The 17,663-nt window shown below is 33.9% G+C and overlaps 2 protein-coding genes and 2 non-coding genes across 4 annotated transcripts; 1 reads left to right on the top strand and 3 right to left on the bottom strand.

Annotated features, from left to right (window-relative positions):
* Positions 1 to 2,449: 2,449 nt before the first annotated feature.
* Positions 2,450 to 4,319, bottom strand: LOC130821575 (uncharacterized). Its single transcript, XM_057687365.1, has 2 exons — positions 3,836 to 4,319; positions 2,450 to 3,750 (listed from the first exon to the last, which is right to left on the bottom strand). Exons 1-2 carry the CDS (start codon positions 4,317 to 4,319, stop codon positions 2,450 to 2,452), a joined length of 1,785 nt encoding a protein of 594 aa, XP_057543348.1.
* A 6,249-nt stretch (positions 4,320 to 10,568) lies between these two features.
* LOC130820517 (uncharacterized) lies at positions 10,569 to 14,201 on the top strand. Its single transcript, XM_057685923.1, has 2 exons — positions 10,569 to 11,017; positions 13,781 to 14,201. Exon 1 carries the CDS (start codon positions 10,576 to 10,578, stop codon positions 11,014 to 11,016), a length of 441 nt encoding a protein of 146 aa, XP_057541906.1. The 5' UTR covers positions 10,569 to 10,575; the 3' UTR covers position 11,017; positions 13,781 to 14,201.
* Positions 14,202 to 16,091: 1,890 nt separating this feature from the next.
* Positions 16,092 to 16,184, bottom strand: LOC130823003 (small nucleolar RNA R44/J54/Z268 family). Its single transcript, XR_009046496.1, has one exon. It is a non-coding gene; the product is annotated as a small nucleolar RNA R44/J54/Z268 family (small nucleolar RNA).
* Positions 16,185 to 16,267: 83 nt separating this feature from the next.
* Positions 16,268 to 16,342, bottom strand: LOC130823002 (small nucleolar RNA Z267). The gene has a single exon (XR_009046495.1). It is a non-coding gene; the product is annotated as a small nucleolar RNA Z267 (small nucleolar RNA).
* Positions 16,343 to 17,663: the final 1,321 nt, after the last annotated feature.

Raw genomic sequence — 17,663 nt, 5'->3', positions numbered from 1 at the left:
ATGAGTAAACAACCCTCCAATATATACATCAACTTAGAAAACTAAGTATGGAAACAAGATAATCTCTATGATATTGTACATAATTAGGAGAATAAAATCATCTAGAAAATCCTATAGAATATACAGTAATATATTTAGGAGATATTTCTTCACTCCCCCTCAAGTTAGGCTGTAGAGTCACAAACACCTAACTTGCATAGGATGGTGTTGAAGGCTTCTGCTGAAACAACTTTAGTGAGGATGTCTGCTAGTTGATCTTTTGATCGGATGAATGGTAGACTGATGATATTTTTCTCCAGCTTCTCTTTGATGAAATGTCTATCTATCTCGACGTGTTTTGTATGGTCATGCTGAACAGGGTTTTCGGATATGCTAATAGCAGCTTTATTGTCACAGTATAAGTTGCTTGCCTCTCGCTGTTGACAGTTCAACTCTTCCAGCAACTTCCTAATCCAAAGAATTTTTGTAATCCTTTTCGCAATTCCTCTGAATTCTGCTTCAGCGCTAGATAGAGCTACCACCTTTTGCTTCTTGCTCTTCTAAGTGATCAGGTTCCCTCCAACCAGAGTAAAGTATCCTGATGTTGACCTTCGATCATCCTGGTCTCCAACCCAGTCTGCATCAGTATATGCTACAAGATCTAAGTGTTGATTTCTTCTGAAGAGAATCCCCCTATTATTGCAAGTCCCTTTTAAGTACCTCAAGAGTTTCATTATAGCCTCCATGTGTTGTATTTGAGTTCGATGCATGAATCTGCTCATGACACTTACTGCATAGGCAATGTCTGGTCTAGTGTGAGATAAATATATGAGTTTTCCTACCAACCTTCGATACTGATCTTGATCAGTCATCTCAGCTCCCTCAATGAATTGAAGCCCATGATTTTTTATTATAGCTGTTTTTGTAGGTTTGCAGTCAATCATTCCTACCTCAGCTAATAAGTCCAGTATGTACTTTCTCTGTTTGATGAAAATCCCTGTTTTAGATCTGAGAACTTCTATCCCAAGGAAGTATTTTAAGTTTCCCAAGTCTTTCATCTCAAATTCCAAGAAGAGGTGACCCTTTAAATCATTGATCTCCTTCGTATCATCTCCTGTAATAACCATGTCATCAACATAAATAACAAGACATGTGATAAGACCATTTCTTTTCTTGAGGAATAGAGTATGGTCAGAATTACTCTGCTTGTACCCAAATTTCTTCATAGCTACAGTAAATCTTCCAAACCATGCTCTAGAAGACTGTTTTAACCCATATAGAGCTTTCCGGAGTCTACATCCTTTCCCTTTATTGTACTCATGTAGGAAGCCCGGAGGAGCTTGCATGTAAACTTCTTCCTCAATCTTCCCATGTAAAAAGGCATTCTTCACATCGAACTGGTATAGAGGCCAATCTTTGTTAGCTGCAATGGAGAAGAGAACCCGGATAGTATCAATTTAGCAACTGGACAGAAGGTTTCAGAGTAGTCTACTCCAAAGGTTTGAGTGTATCCCTTTGCGACGAGCTGAGCTTTGTATCTTTCATTGGTTCCATCTGCATGATACTTTATTGAAAATACCCACTTGCATCCTACTATTCTTTTCCCCTTTGGTAGCGTGCAACGTTCCCAAGTCTCATTTTTTTAAGAGCAAAGATTTCTTCTTCCATAGCTTTCTTTCATTTTGGGTCACGAAGAGCATCATCAGTATTTTTTGGTAGATTGCCTGAGTAAAGAGAAGCATTGAAGGCAACCGCTGTGTGACACAGATGATCTTGGGTTTCTTGATATATTGGGTATCGGGACTTTTGAGATTCGAATTCAGGATCATATCTCCTTGGCGGCATACCTCGTGTACTCCTTGGGGGTAACTCATATCTGCTGGAAACATCATCACTAGACATCACATCATTATTAGTATCAGTAGAGCTAGGGGTTACCTCCAGTTCGGCGGGATACTCAGGGACAACAATGGAATGAGTAGGTGGAAGTATTGTAGTTTCGGTGACAGTGATAGTGATGTCATCTACTTGCTCTTTTGGGTCTCGACCATTTGCCAAAGGATAAATTAACCAGCTTAGATCCTCACTAGTACTCTCCCCCTGAGATCGAGGCTGGGTAAAAAAATAGGAGTGTTCAAAGAAGTCACAATCCATAGTGGTGTATAGCTTATTGTGAATAGGATCAAAGCACCGATAACCTTTTTGGCCAACACCATACCCAAGAAAGACACACTTAGCAGCCCGATAAATTAACCGTTTCGGGAGATGAACATAAACTACACAGCCAAAGATACGGGGTGGAAGAGAGTGGGAGGAGGGTATAGGATGAAAACTTCCCAAGGCAGCAAGAGGGGTTTTGAATTGTAGAGATTTAGTGGGCAGGCGATTGGTGAGGTAATTAGCAGTGGAAATGGCCTCAGGCCAGTAGGAAGCCGGCACATGAGACTCAAACATAAGGGCACGGGATATGTTAAGTAAGGTTCGGTTTTTTTCTTTCAGCAACTCCATTTTGCTGTGGGGTGTCAGGGCAAGTAGTTTGGTGAAGCATGCCATGTTCAAGAATAAAATTTTTCATTTTATGAGAAACATATTCCCCACCATTGTCTGAGCGAAGAATTTTTAGGCGAGTATGAAATTGAGTGAGAATCATATTGTAAAAGTTAACAAACACATCAAAGACTTCAGATTTGTCTTTAAGAAAATAAATCCAGCTCACACGTGTACAGTCATCCAAAAACAAAACAAAGTATGAGTATCCTTGAGAATTACTTTCAGGAGCAGGACCCCATACATCAGAGTGAACTAAATCAAAAGGTCTATCAGTTTTAGTAAAGCTAGGAGAGTATGAATGTTTATGACTTTTAGCTAGAACACAAGTCTCACAGTCCAAAGAAAAATTACAACTATGAAAAGACGAAAAAAAACGTTTTAAATAACCTAGTGAAGGGTGACCTAAACGTCGATGCCATGTCCATAGTTGTTGTATGAGAGTCCCGTGAACAAGTAGTGAATGACCCTTTTTGACCGTCTCGTCCACATAGTACAGCCCGCCTTGCTCAGTACCATGCCCAAGAGTCGTCCCCGTCCGAGTATCCTGCACAAGACAACCATCAGAAGTAAATAAAATGGTATAATGAAGCTCTTTGGTTAGCTGACTGACAGATAATAATTTATGAGATAGACCGGGAATTAATAAACAATTTTTAACACTAAGAGACGAGGAAATATCAGCCGGCCCAGCTTGATGAACTGGAATAGTTGTACCATTTGCAGTTTCAACATGGGTACGAGGAGTGGAATGAACGGAAGATAAATCATGTGGGTCAAAGGTCATAGTGTCCGTAGCACCACAATAAAAAATCCATTTGGAATAGTTGTGAATTATGAGACTAAATTTATGGATTGGGTCTTGGATTGGGCCGGGTAATATATGGGTAAGGTTGGGGGGTGTCTCAGTATTTAAGGGAAGGTTAGTAGGGTTATAAGTGACCCTTTCATTTCCTTTTCCCTTTTCTGTGTGATTCACGGCCGTTTCTCTCTCCTCTTTCCTTTTGCGTGTTCCCTGTTTAGTTATGGCTGCCTCCCTTTTTTTCAAATCCATACCTGAATATGATGATGTGATCTCACCGGGGTGATCTACAGTTGCAAGGTTGGCCTTGCCGCCGGTCCGATGTGCCGGTGCCTTGGTGGCGGCCTTCCTCTTTTGTAGGTCATCCCACCAATCGGGGTATCCCACTAGCTTGAAACAACCTTCCTTAGTATGTCGTGACCCTCCACAGTGATTACATCGGAGTTTTTTCCGGTCGTCGCTTTCACGGTTGAGGAAAATTTTTGTTTTTCATTGCTAGACCCGAACAAAACTCTGAGGGATCTATTCCCGGTGATGAGACGTCGGTTATAATTTTTCGGCGTGAGATTTCCCGTCTAATGGTGGCATAGGCTACATCTACTGTTGGGAGATGATCCATGTGGAGTAAGTCTCTTCTTTCTTTATCAAGGTTCTCGTTTATTTCGGTAAGAAATTGATATAGCCTTTGTCTCTGTATAAAGTTATTAAATGCAGTGATATCTTGAGGGCAAGTCATCGGGTTGGGCATACGTTTATCAATTTCCTTCCATAACATACTAAGTTTTCCAAAGTACGTTTCAATGGTACTATTTCCTTGCCTTAAGGTGGCGGCCGTTGAACTCAAATCATAGATTTGAAGTTCATCGTGCCCACTATTTAAGAGATTTTTAATCCCTTCCCACAAATCTCGAGCAGTATTGTAATCAATGAATCGATTGACGATTTCTGCATCAATGTTCTCGATAATCCAGGAGGATAACAATTGAATCATGTCGGGCCCATTGTGGGTAGTTTGGGTCGGTAATTTTGGAAGGTTAATTGGTTATATGGTTCAATGTGCCTCGACTGTTGATAGCAATTTGCATTAATCTGCTCCATTTTGTATAATTGTTGTAGTTTAATTTTTCAGAGAATTGGATTGTGGATAGGTTTTCTGTGGGGTTTGGTTTATTGAGTTTCTGGAACATTTGAAACATTTGTTCCATTTGTTCCATGGTAAACAGTTGAGCCATTGCAGGTAAGGGTAGATGATGAGTATAATCAACGGTTTATCGGAATTTTCCCGGATCTGAACCGTTTGACTCTGATACCATGAGAAATATAACAGCGGAAAGTTTGTGGTTAATCCGGTCTCATTTATCAATGGGTAAACAACCCTCCAATATATACATCAACTTAGCAAACTAAGTAAGGAAACAAGATAATCTCTATGATATTGTACATAATTAGGAGAATAAAATCATCTAGAAAATCCTATAGAATATACAGGAATATATTTAGGAGATATTTCTTCATAAATTACTTAGGTGCAGAGCTGTCTTGAAAATTTTTAGGGCCCTGAGCAGCTTTTATTTTGCGTCTTATTTATATTAATATATTTATTTTATTAATTAACTTAAGATATTTCTTTTCATTATTAATTTTTTCATATAATGGAGAAAGAGGGGCCCTATACGATCGATTATCTCGCACACCGTCAAAGACCTCTCTGCTTTAGAGAAGAGAAAGAAAAGAACTATTCGACTAAAATTCTTTAAAAACGAACTAGAAATTACTTTAGGGAAGAGCAATAGAGGTGAGCAGTGCTAAAAGATGAACAAAGAAGATAGATCAGAAAGTCGAAAATAGAGGATATAGTGAGAGATACAAAGAGAAGAAGAAAAGAGGTATGTGAAATTAGTGTTAGGGTTAGGGTTAAGAGGTTTATATATTGTGGATTCATGATTCATCATTTATGATGAATCTTCAAGAAGTAGCAGAAAAGGGTGGAAAGGGGTAATAATTTATGAGGTAATAAATGAGAGGGGTGAAAAGAACGGTTAGAAAAAAGATAGATTGATATTTGGAGAGGGTAATTAGAAGTGGATAATTAGGTAGTTGTAAAGTTAATAATGGTACTATGGCAGTTAGTAAGGATGCAAGTAGTAACGGACTATCAAAAAAGAAAATGGTTTAAGTAAAAAAATAGGGGAAATACATCATAAGGTACCTTATTCTATTTATTGTCTACCATGCAGTGCTAAAAATGGCTTATTCAAAGTTTACGTTTTTACATATTTACTAGAATGCGGGAGTATATCCCTGCTCGCTTAGATCGAGAGTATATATTTAAAGTGATAAAAAAGTCAAGTTAATGGAATAAAGGTAAGTAAATGTATAAATGAAGTAATTCAAATAATTTTGAAAAAGGTATACGTAGAATGAGATTAAATTATTCCCTCACCTTCCTCTAGGTTAAATTTATACTCCAAAATAAAATAAGTAATTATTTTTTTATCCATTTTTTATTACTTTAAACCAATTTTTTCACCTCTTTAACAATCAAATTCCTTTAATTTTTTATCTAATTAACTTTGTTTTTCGACTTTGACTTTTTTTTACCCCTTTAGATATTTACTCTCAATCTAAGTGAGCACTAAGAGTAGCAATCATGATGTGATTCATGCGTTGGGTTGTGACATAGACTCCCCTATCCTGCTTATTTTGCATAAATTTCCGTTTAGTCCGTTCTAATTATTTTGCATCATTTTTATTTTTGGACAATAGACCACCACTTTGTTTTAATCTCTTTTATACATTTTAATTCTCTTAATTTTAATCAACACAATTTGTTTTCTCTTTATCCCATTCATTTTGCGTAAATTCCATTGTAGTCCGTCCCACTCATTTACATCATTTTTATTTTTAGACAATGACCCATCTTTTTCTTTTAATCTTATCCATACATGTAATTTCTTTTTTAATTTCATCCATATAATGCATTTTCTCTCTTTATTTATTACTAATATCTATTTTTCTTAAAAATCACCCCTTTCTTTTTATACTAATCTATCATAACAAAGTGAGTACTAGTTTTCTATTGCTCTCTATTTGAAAACTTAACTAGAGACGGAGCAAAAATTGAAAAATTCTTTAAAATCGTGAGCAATTTTAAAGATATTTTCTAACAATTTTGTATTGTTAAATATCTAACATATACTACATGATTTAATATTAAGACTTTTAATTTTTCAGAGTCGGATACGATTGAACATATTGAATCGGAAACTCTCATAAAACTTAACTTTCCTTTTGATTGATCAACTAAGTAAAACATCCTAGAAATTAAACAAAGGTGCACACTATTTCTTTTCCTTTCATGTCGTGGCTATCAAGTCATACACATCGATCATCATGCATCCTCATTCTTTCCATCTCAGTTGACTTTGATGAGCGACAACTACACTTATATAGACTTTGAAATAAAAAGAAATAGGTTTCTTAAACTATTTTTAGAGATTATTTTGAAGATAAATTTATTTTTTTTAAAATCTTGTTAGATTCATTTTAATGTGTACTTTTTAATTATATATTTTTTATAATTTACTATTATACATATTTAGATATATTAAGACGTGAAAATTATTTTAAAAACCGTAAGAAAAGTAAATGAAAAAAAAATAAAGAAAGTATTACAAAGTGAGTTCATTTATTGAAAAATTAAGAAGCTATCATGAAAATGACACTTTGATAATCACATAAAATTGGACTAATGAAACAAATGATAGAATATCATTTGTTTTTCTTTTTTCCTTATATTCGTCACTGTCTGTATGTGTACAGAATCATGAAAAGGTAAAATTCGTACATATGAGATGTATATTCGTAAGGCGTTAAAAGAGAAATTTAATACTATCTTCCATGTCTTCTTAATTGTTATGCTTTCAAATTTTACAATAGTTTATACGCTATTTATTTGACATTATATATTTTCATTTGAATGATAAAAAATAAAAAAAAAATTGATATAACGAAAATATGCAATGAGAAACAAACAAAATTCTAATTGAATATATTTTTCTTTACATTTAGGAGATAAATTAAATATTTTATGTTGCAAGAATCACTCTTTTTGAAAACTGTTCTCGAGCCGAGGAACTCTTTAATCGCATCTTTTTTTACGGGTATGGGTTTCCGTCTTTATTTGCCTTTCCAGACTCTGGTCATAGTTCCTATATTGAATGGGATACATTGGGTACGGTAATGATGCACTAGTGAAAAAAAATGTATTTGCTGCTCATCATTTGCTGCATAGCAGCAAAAAGTAGGAAAATGTATTAGAAAAAAAATATATACTCTAATTGCTGCGGTTGTGCCTTTGATCGCAGCAAATAACCTAGCATCATGCACTAATTGCTTCGGTTTTTTCCCAACCGCAGCAAATACTTCTTCAAAGTTGATTAATTGCTCCGGTTTTTCCACAATCGCAGCAAATAACTCTTCAAAATTAGATTAATTGCTCCGGTTTTGTTATGAACCGCAGCAAATGACAGTTGGACAAAAATTTATTTTGTTAAAACCCGCCAGTTTCTTAATTTTTTATTCGCATATCTTCTCAAATACGTTATACAGTTTGCTTTGTTCTTCATTGAAAAAATGCTTCATCTTCATCTTCATCTTCATTTGCTTCGTTTCTCTTCTACATCTTCACAAACGTATAAGATTAAGCATCAAGATCATTTGTGTTCGTTTCTTGTGTTCATCTTCATTTTCACAAACGCTGTTATTCATTTGCTGTTATTCATCATTCTTGTTGCTGTTCATCTTCACAAACTTGTTGTTGTTCTTGTTGCTTCTGTTCATCTACTGTACATCATCAAACTTGTGTTCTGAAGGTAAATCCTTGCTTATGTTCTTGTTCATCATCAAACTTCGAATTTTCATAAACCTACTTGTTGCTTCTGTTTTGTTGCTGTTCTTGTTGCTTCTGTTCTTGTAAATGTTCTTGTTGCTTCTGTTCATCTACTGTACGTGTGATAAATATCTAAAAAAAACCTAAATTAATTACCTTATTTTTATTTTGAACCAACTTCGAATTTTGTTGCTGTTCTTGTTGCTGTTCATCGAATATAATTATGTTTCTGTTCATCTCCTGTTCTTGTAAAAAAATCTTGTTGTTGTTCTTGTTGCTTATTCTGTTCTTGTTGCTGTTGTCTAAATGCTAAAAATACAAGTAATTTAAGTTGAAAACGAAAAACTATTAAGAAAGATGCACAATATATAATTTAGAATGGAAATGGAATAAGTTGATATAACTCATGACTAAAGGAATTAGAAATATGACAAGAATTTATTCATTCACTAATAAAATTAGAAAAGGAATTTGGAATTGAAATCTATGTAGTTTTAAATCTGAAATCCAAGTATTAAGTTCTAAAAGTTTGTAAAAGAATAAACAAAGACAAATTTATGCTATCTTAAATAGTTTATATTTTTGTAATTCAAATTTTTTGAAATTTTATAATTAAAAAATTTAATATATAGAGATTTTATAATCAAAAAATTAATATATAGAAAGTTGATTCTTGTATCAGCTAAAGAGTAAAAATAACTTTTTACGTAAACTTTTTAAAACGATTTTCGTCTAATCTTTACTTTTCTTAGTTTACCCAATAATCTAAAACTAATAGCTATGAGTGAGACAATAATGATTCAAACATTAATAAACACATTATCATCCGAAACTTTCATCCATCGATTCATGATTGAGGTATGTATTAACTTTTGAACTAGCTAGCTTAGAATAATAATCTTTAATATTAACTTGAAAAGTCCTTTTCTATTATTTAATTTAATTACCATTAAACCACTTAATCTTAATTGAAATTAAATTTTGTGATGCTCACTTCTAACATGACTAGAGCCCTTTTCAAGAAGAATTATCCATCAATATAAATCCAGATGTGTGTGGTTTTTAAGTTTTAAATTTATCGTAATTTTTTAAATTTGTGTTAAATGAATGATTATTACTTAATTTTGTGGTTAGTTAGAGTTCGTTAAGTATATATGTTTAAAAGTTGTGTATTAATTTTGTTTTGAATCAATTAATCACACTAATTAGGATGACAAACGATCGTTCTTGGATGTATGGAAGCATTGAATCGTCGGAATTTATTGATGGCGTATTAGAATTTTGTAGTATTGCGGTTGAACATCAAGTTAGGACGGGGGGAGTTGGTTTTTATTGCCCATGTGTCAGTTGTGGCAATGTATCAAAGGTAGATAGTGTTGATATCCTTAGAGAGCACATACTTCGACGTGGGTTTAGGCCTCAATAATGTTTGGGTTTGGCATGGTGAGGAGGGAGTTTACAAAGAGAAAAGTGTTGTTGAGGACGTCAATAATGTGGCCGATGTCAATGAGGATGTAGTAGATCATGTTGATGGGTATGAGACAGATGAAGAGAATGTCAATGAGGATGTGGATCGTGTTGATGAGATGATGGAGGGAGTCGAGGATGAGTTAGGAAATAATGCCCCACTTATTTGCTGCGGTTTTGCCTCTGACCGCAGCAAATAATGCCCCACTTATTTGCTGCGGTTTTGCCCCTGACCGCAGCAAATAACCCTCCTTATTTGCTGCGGTTTTTGCCCATGGCCGCAGCAAATAATGCCCTTATTTGCTGCTATCACTATTGCTGGGGGCCAAAACCGCAGCAAATAATGGCAAAAAAACCGCAGCAAATGAGTTTTTTCCACTAGTGATGATGAGGAGATAAATAATAAAACAAGATTATTAATTGATAAATAGTAGTTATTGTTGAATTGTGCACCTACTCTATTAATTACATGTAAATAATACTCTCAAATTATTACTTATTGACGTAAAATATCTTTAATTATTATTTAACTCTATATATCTCCAACTATTGAGATACTTATTTTTAAACACTCTAGGCACATTAAAAACAAGTTGTTTTGAGGTACTTTGAGTTTATAAGCAATAGTTGAGAATCAGGATATTATTATTATCTACAAATTTTCTTAATTAAAAAGGGAAAATAGTAATATATAGAGTTTGACTTGTGAAGGATTGTATGAATTTTTCAAACTTCAAAGTCAATGAATCATTTTTTAAGAAATTAAGAAAGTATCAAGAAAATGACACTTTGATGCTAATAATCCCATAAATTTGGAATCATGAAGCAAAAAAAAAATGCTCTAACTTCCCCTCTTTTTAATCAATCTGCTTTTACCTTCAACATATAAATGGAAGGTTTAATAAACTCATGTTGTGTTATTTGTGTTTGCATGGGAGACTGCTTTTTAATAGGCAGAGATGTTCATGCAAATTCCACAAGCAAACCAGATGATGATCTACAAATCTTGATTATGACATCATTGAAAACTAAAATGGAGGAATTAAAATCCATTGGAGATGATGTAAAGTTGAAGGTAATAAAGTTAAGAGAAGAGGAAGGTATGAAGCCAAGCAAAGCAGTTCAAGATTGGTTAATAAGATTGGATGCAACACAAAAACAGGTTTATGAGATTTTTCCAGAATTTGATGATAAAATGGATCATAAGATAAGTCCAATAAGTATCAGTAGAAGTGAAGCAGCTTCAAAGCTTAAGAAAAAGTTGACTAAATTGATGAATGAGTTTAATGATATGAAAAGGAAAGGTGAATTTCCACTGCTGGCTAATTGAGGTATTAATAACTTTTTTGTCCATTACATTAATAGAATTTTAGGGTTACACTTATAAATTAAGGAGGGATGATTCATATATTTTCTTTGCAAATCTTTCTAATGTACGTTAAAATGATTTGTTTAGTTTAAAACGTCAAAGAAACCTTCGTCGTAATTCTCTTTTCTCTATTATCTTAACTTTCTTTTGGTGTCCAAATAAAAGAGCTGATAGAAAGTTTAGATGCATGTGAAATTGTATTTGAATCCAAATAAATATTGCATTACATTAGCTTCATACAAATATTTGATTACATCTGGGACAAATGTTAATACGTTTTTATGTGATCTAATGTCTCACACCTCTCGTTTTAAGGTGTACATCACTTATGCACTCACACATATTATTGGTTCATCTCATACTCTGTAACTCTAGTAAGCCAAAAAATTTATTTATACTAGTCTTCATGCCGGTTGAGGGACTTGCATTGTAAGGAGTTTGTTACAAATCTCCACATTTCACTAGAGTATTCTTGTATTATAACTTTTCATCTAGTTATTTCTATTATCATTTAGTTTTTATATATATTTTTTTAAGAGGAGGTAGCATTTATTTATTTTCCTCAACTTTCTTTTCCAACATTTCCTTTCATCCAGGCGCAAATTTAGAATATAAGTATACGGGTGCCGAACACGAGTACAAAGCCAACTTAAAAGTAATTTTGTTGTGTTATATGTTACACAAAACAATAATTCGGAACATGAAATACAGGACATGTATGACAAAGTGGCAATTAACATACATACACCAGTAGGTATGACAGAGTCTTTCCCAATTAAAGTGGGACTATATCAGGGATCAACACTAAGTCCTTTCATTTTTACAGTCATTATGGAGGAAATCTCTAAATCCATCTGGGAAACCGTACCATAGTACATGCTTTTCGCCGACGATATAGTTTTGGTCGTAGAAACCAAGGAGGAGGCTAATAGTGAAATGGAAGAGTGGAGGGCAGCCTTTGAGGGTAAGGGGTAGCGAATAAGCCGTACGAAGACAGAATACTTTCGATGCAATTTTAGTGGGGCAGAATCGATAGGGAAGACAGAGGTGACCATAGGTGTAACACCCTGAGATTTCTCGACGTCATCAATTAATATTTTAACGACTTTTAGGGTTTTTATATTATATTAAATCAATTTAGAAGTAGTTTTAATAAATCCCTTTTATATACGAATTTAAATATTAACATATAATTATATTAAAAATACGATTGCGACCTCTAAAATAAAAAGGTTCGAATCAAAATTATTATTTTATTTATATGTGTGAGTACACAAAGCTGAGTCTCTTAGTTGAACCTCGCAAGAAAATTAATCCAGATTAAATAATAATAATAATAATAATAATAATAATAATAATAATAATAATAATAATAATAATAATAATGATAATAATAACCATGATAAAAGGGCATGAAACCCGTAGCTAGACTGCGTCGTGCAGCCCGTGGTCAGCAGCCAGGCTGCATTTGGACCCTTCAACCATCGCAACCTTCATCCACCTCTTCACCATTTTGTTTTTTTTACTAGTTTGAACTTTGTAAGCCATCTCCTCTTCTCCCATTTAATTATTCTTATTTTCAATTAAATGTTTTATGAAGTTTAGAGTGTGATGCTGATTTTTGTGTTATTTTTCATTGAATCTTTGTGGGTAAGAGTGTGATTGATGAATGGAGCATATTTATGACTTAGGGTTTGAAGTATGATTAGAAATTATGAGTTGTATGTTGGTTGTGTGTTAGTTTCTTTGAATCTTACTATGAGTAATAATTAAAGGTGTTATCTTTGAAATTAGAAATGGTGTAGGCTTTCATGTTACATTTTGGTGGTGTATTAGTTTTATTGATTCTTGCTATGAATAATGGTTAAAAGTGTCATCTTTGAACATGAAAGGACTAGGGTTTGAATTTAGAGATGAAATCACTAGTAATGTGTGTTTATACTATATTTTGGTGGTGTGATGATTGACTAAATAACCTTAAAAGTTGTTTTAAGACCTAGTCGATTGGTTTTGTTGTGATAATTAGTAATGGTGATGATTTCGGTTGACTATGAAAGTGATTTTGATTGATTAAATGGGGAATATTAGTTACTAATTGTTGTGAATTACAAATACCCTTATTAGGTTGTTATTGAAGTTATAGATACATGATATTAGTAAGCCAAGAGCAAAATGTCAACTTATCGTTGATGGTTGCTAAAGTAATTTGTCGTGTTGTTTTGACTATATTTCTTAATAGCTTTGGAGAATGTAACAAATGATATCCCAATACAATAACTCTAAGATTTGCTTTATCGTTATATTAATGTTATATTAAAAATGTAAGATTTAGTTGTGATTAGTTATTTTGGGTAACGCGAGCCGATATGCTCAAAATTAGTTAATGTAAAGAAACGATTCACACATACTTCTACCTTAAATTGATGGAAAGACTTATGTTGCATTGAGTTGATGATTTTGACTTGTATTGAATGAGTTGTGTGCGTGCTAGAGTGATCGGAAACTCATGTTGAATGGGTGATGGCGGTTACTTGGATATTTAGTTTGGTATGTCAAAGTAGTTAAGGGAACTTATTAGTTCTACTCATAACTTATATAGTAGTTGGCCTTATTATATTTGATGCTAGTTACTGACGTGTACGTGTTTGTATTTATGTTTGTTTGTTGATGACTTTCTATGATTGTCCTGCTATGACACATTGGCCTTTGGTCTAATGTCGAGCAGCAGGGGGATCATAGACAAGCGTAGCAGGTCCTGGAGCTTCTTTTGCATTGTATTGCATTTGGGAAGAGTGATGAGAACGAAGCATACCCTGTGTCATACCACTATCTTTCGATTTTGTAGTTTTTGTTATCTTTTGTAAACCTTGGTTGTATATGTTTTGTTATGAGGCCTTGCGTCCTCCCTTGTATATTTGTATTTCCGCTGCGTAGTTTATAACTCTGTATGGTTTTAAGGAGTTAAGTCTTTTTAAAACACAAACGTCGACACTGGAACCACGATCCATGCTTGGCATGTTGATTTGAGAAGCCGGCGACGAATTATTCCGCCGTGACATAGCTTTGATAGGCCGTTGGTGCCTTTACTTTATTAGTTTCTGAATTAACTTTTGTTTTTCTACAAAGGCGCACAGTTTTAAGGCAGATGCTGCCAAAATTTCCACTCACCTTTTTAAAGTTAATATTTAACTTTTATCTAAATTATTTTCCTTTTCTTTTGTGTAACACCCGAATTTCCTCCCGCCCTTTACGGTTTTGGTTTCGTTAAGGGGTTGAAAATTTAGGGGTGTTACAATAGGGGGAGAAGTTGTTGCATGTACGTCCAAGTTCAAATATTTGGGATCGGTGATTCAGAGTAATGGGGAGATTAATGGAGAGAGACGTTACTAATCGTATACAAGCGGGTTGGCTTAAGTGGCGAGCAACAACCAGGATGCTTTGTGATAAAACGTTTTCGAGGAGATTAAAAGGAAAATTTTACTGCGTTGTAATTAGGTCGGCGTTGTTATATGGGACAACATGTTGGCCTGTAAAAAAAGGTTTTCGAACGGAGGATGGAAGTAACAGAGATGCGTATGCTGAGGTAGATGTGTAGTAAATACTATGATGGATGGGATAACAAACTAGGAGTTCAAGGAAAAGTTAGGGGTTAAACCTGTCCTTGCAAAGATGCGGAAGAACAGTTTGAGATGGTTTGGACATGTGTAGAGAAAGACACATGACGCCCTAGTAAGAAGGATCGAATGCATCATAGTGGAGGTCAACAGAAGTCGAGGAAGACCTAGGAGAACGTGAGAGGAACACATTAAAAGTGACATGTATGAACTTCAACTCTCCAAGGACCTGATCAGGGATTGGGCCAGTTGGCGGCGCCTTATCTAAGTCTTAGATTACTAAATCGTCCATTTTACCCATCGTTTGTTATTGTTCATTGTCTTTATCCATTGCTCTTTACCTCCTTTTCTTTTATCTTTATTTTTAGTTATTTGTTTGTATTCTGTTTATTCTATTTGCAAGTTGCGGGTTTCTCTTTCTTTGAAGACCATTCTCGAGCCGAGAGACTCTTTAACCGTACTCTCCTCTATGGGTATGAGTTGTAGTCGTTCTTCCCTCCCCAAACCTTAATCATAGTTTTCTATGAGCGGGATACACTAGGTATGATGATGATGATGATCTTAGTAGATTCGGAGCTAGTCTATTCGCATCCAAACATAACATTAAAGTTCCATGAAGCCAACTCCTATTACCAAAGTACTCTCATCATGTATTCCTAAGTTCAATGTCATCATGAAGTATAATTTGCTACATTAATCAATTGACTGGTCTGATTTTCTGACTTGATTTTTTGCGTTGCTAAAGTTTGAGATCCAATATGTTTATTACGCTCATGCTTTTCCCAAAGACATTATATCAAGTTTAAAAATTGTATTTATATGTTGTTTTTATAGAAAAGAAAAAAAAATTGCACTATTGTTTGAAGAAAAAATTTGAAAATTGTATGTGTGAAATAGAAATACTTTATTAATTTAATGATACTATTGTGTCCCTTCTCTCTCTCTCTCCCTCCTCTCCTGTTTTCTCTCAAAAAAACCATAGTCTCCATTGTTTACTTTGGACTACTATGGTAAGTTCTCAATCTCTTTATTTTGTATTTTTTTTCTTTTTCGGTGACAAATAAAGTTCCTCTTTGCTTTACCCTAATTTACGCCCTTTCAGCTATATAGAGCTGGTATTTAGGGCCACAATGCAAACCCTTATAACAAATAAATTGCCAATTTGTAAAACTCTTATTTTCCATCATTAGTATAGTAAAAAAATTCATCAAAATCAAAAATCAAGACTTGGCACTGATCAATAGAGGAACATCAAACAAAAAATAAAGCTGGCATTTAGAAATCTGATAATACGTGCATTTAGAATGCATCATTGGCATTTGGCAAACTAGAATTAACAATCTAAGTATCAAACCATCAACAAATAGCAAAAACTTTCTAATACATATATTTGTAAATCAAGAAATTATGAAAAAGTTGATGAATACATCAAAGAGATTCCCATTTTAGACTATTCATCATACATACTCCTTGGAGTTTATGATGTCCCTGTCTAACTTTATCATCATATGTAATCATTAACACTTCAATTAAGAAATCCCAACTATATATCTTCAAAATTTGCAAGAATAGATATGAAAACTTATTAAAAAAACACTCAAAAGCCTCAGAGGAAAATTCTTTTCTTGGTATTTTACTACTCAAAGTATATTTATAACCATCATAGGCAAATAGGGTGTTCATAATCATTCAAAAAATAAAACATGGATTTAGATCGGATTTAATAGTTTCATTAGTTGCCTTTCTTGGCCTAACGTCTAGTTGATGCTTACCTGTTTATTTTCTCTTCTTACCCATCGTATTTATTTGTTTGTTATTTGTTGAATTGGTTTGCTATATATGGTGTTTTGTGCATGTAGCTTTAGTCTTTAGGCAATCATGCCACTCCAACTCCTTTTTATGCAAGGCTCTTTCTCTTTTGGGAGTAAAATTGACCACATTTCTCTAGTCCTCTCTTTGAAAGGAGGACGGGAATGGAGTGTCTGTCATCTTCCCTCACCCAGACCCTGTTTATAGACAGGATATTGGGTTAATGATGATGATGATGATTATGATATTCACAAATAAAGTTTATTCTCTTTATATTACAGTGTTATTCTATTCATTTAGTGCATTCGATCTATCCATATATTGGGTTTTAAAGTCTCTCATGGTGAGAGTTTGAAGTTTTGTTATTAATTCGATGGTAAAAAGGTATATGACTTCATCACAGGTATCAATTCGGCTAATAGAGCCAACAGTATCAAACTTCTTTCTATTTCAAAGCCATACTAGATATAAACTAAAGACCCCCCTCGGAAGAGGCTGTATTAAGCAGCGATATGATAGAAGGAATACTTCAGTGTAAGATCTTCTTTATAATGATCTTAACCTTTTCTATATAGAATTTTGTTTGATTAAATTGTTATGTATTTGATCTTGTTACTCTATTATAGATGTTTCATTTCAAAACAAAAAGAAAAACTAAAATGTTAAATAGAAGTAAAACATTACTAAAAAAAAATGTTAAAATTGTGCAATTCAGCAAAACCCTTGTGCCCGTCATCTATTTTTTAAAATGGCAACGACTGATCGACTACCGGACAACGACAAAGGTCAGGTTGAGCTTCCTACGCGATTGCCTCGTCGTCGCCTATGCACATACATGATTTTTTTATATTAAAAATTTTAATCCCGCTGACGACGACACCAAGGTCGTCACCTGGTAGTCGTCCCAATACGAACATGATTCTGATTTTATATTTGACATTTTTTGGATTTGGCGAACTAAAGACTTTTCTTAGTTGTCTCATGTTTGGGTCATATGAAGGCGAGGATCATAGGCAGTCTTACTTATTAAAGTCATGTATAATGTTTGAACAAAAGCATAACATCTATTATTAATCATGTTGTCTCCATCTGTCGAATTTTTCACCACCTATAAGAAGAATGATTCCCAATAAATGAACTTTTATAATTAGTATCATTTAAAATTCCAGGATAATTAAAACCTAA

The sequence above is a fragment of the Amaranthus tricolor genome, chromosome 8, assembly GCF_026212465.1.
Source record: "Amaranthus tricolor cultivar Red isolate AtriRed21 chromosome 8, ASM2621246v1, whole genome shotgun sequence".
Classification (NCBI taxonomy): domain Eukaryota; kingdom Viridiplantae; phylum Streptophyta; class Magnoliopsida; order Caryophyllales; family Amaranthaceae; genus Amaranthus; species Amaranthus tricolor.
This window is presented reverse-complemented; position numbering and strand designations above follow the sequence as displayed.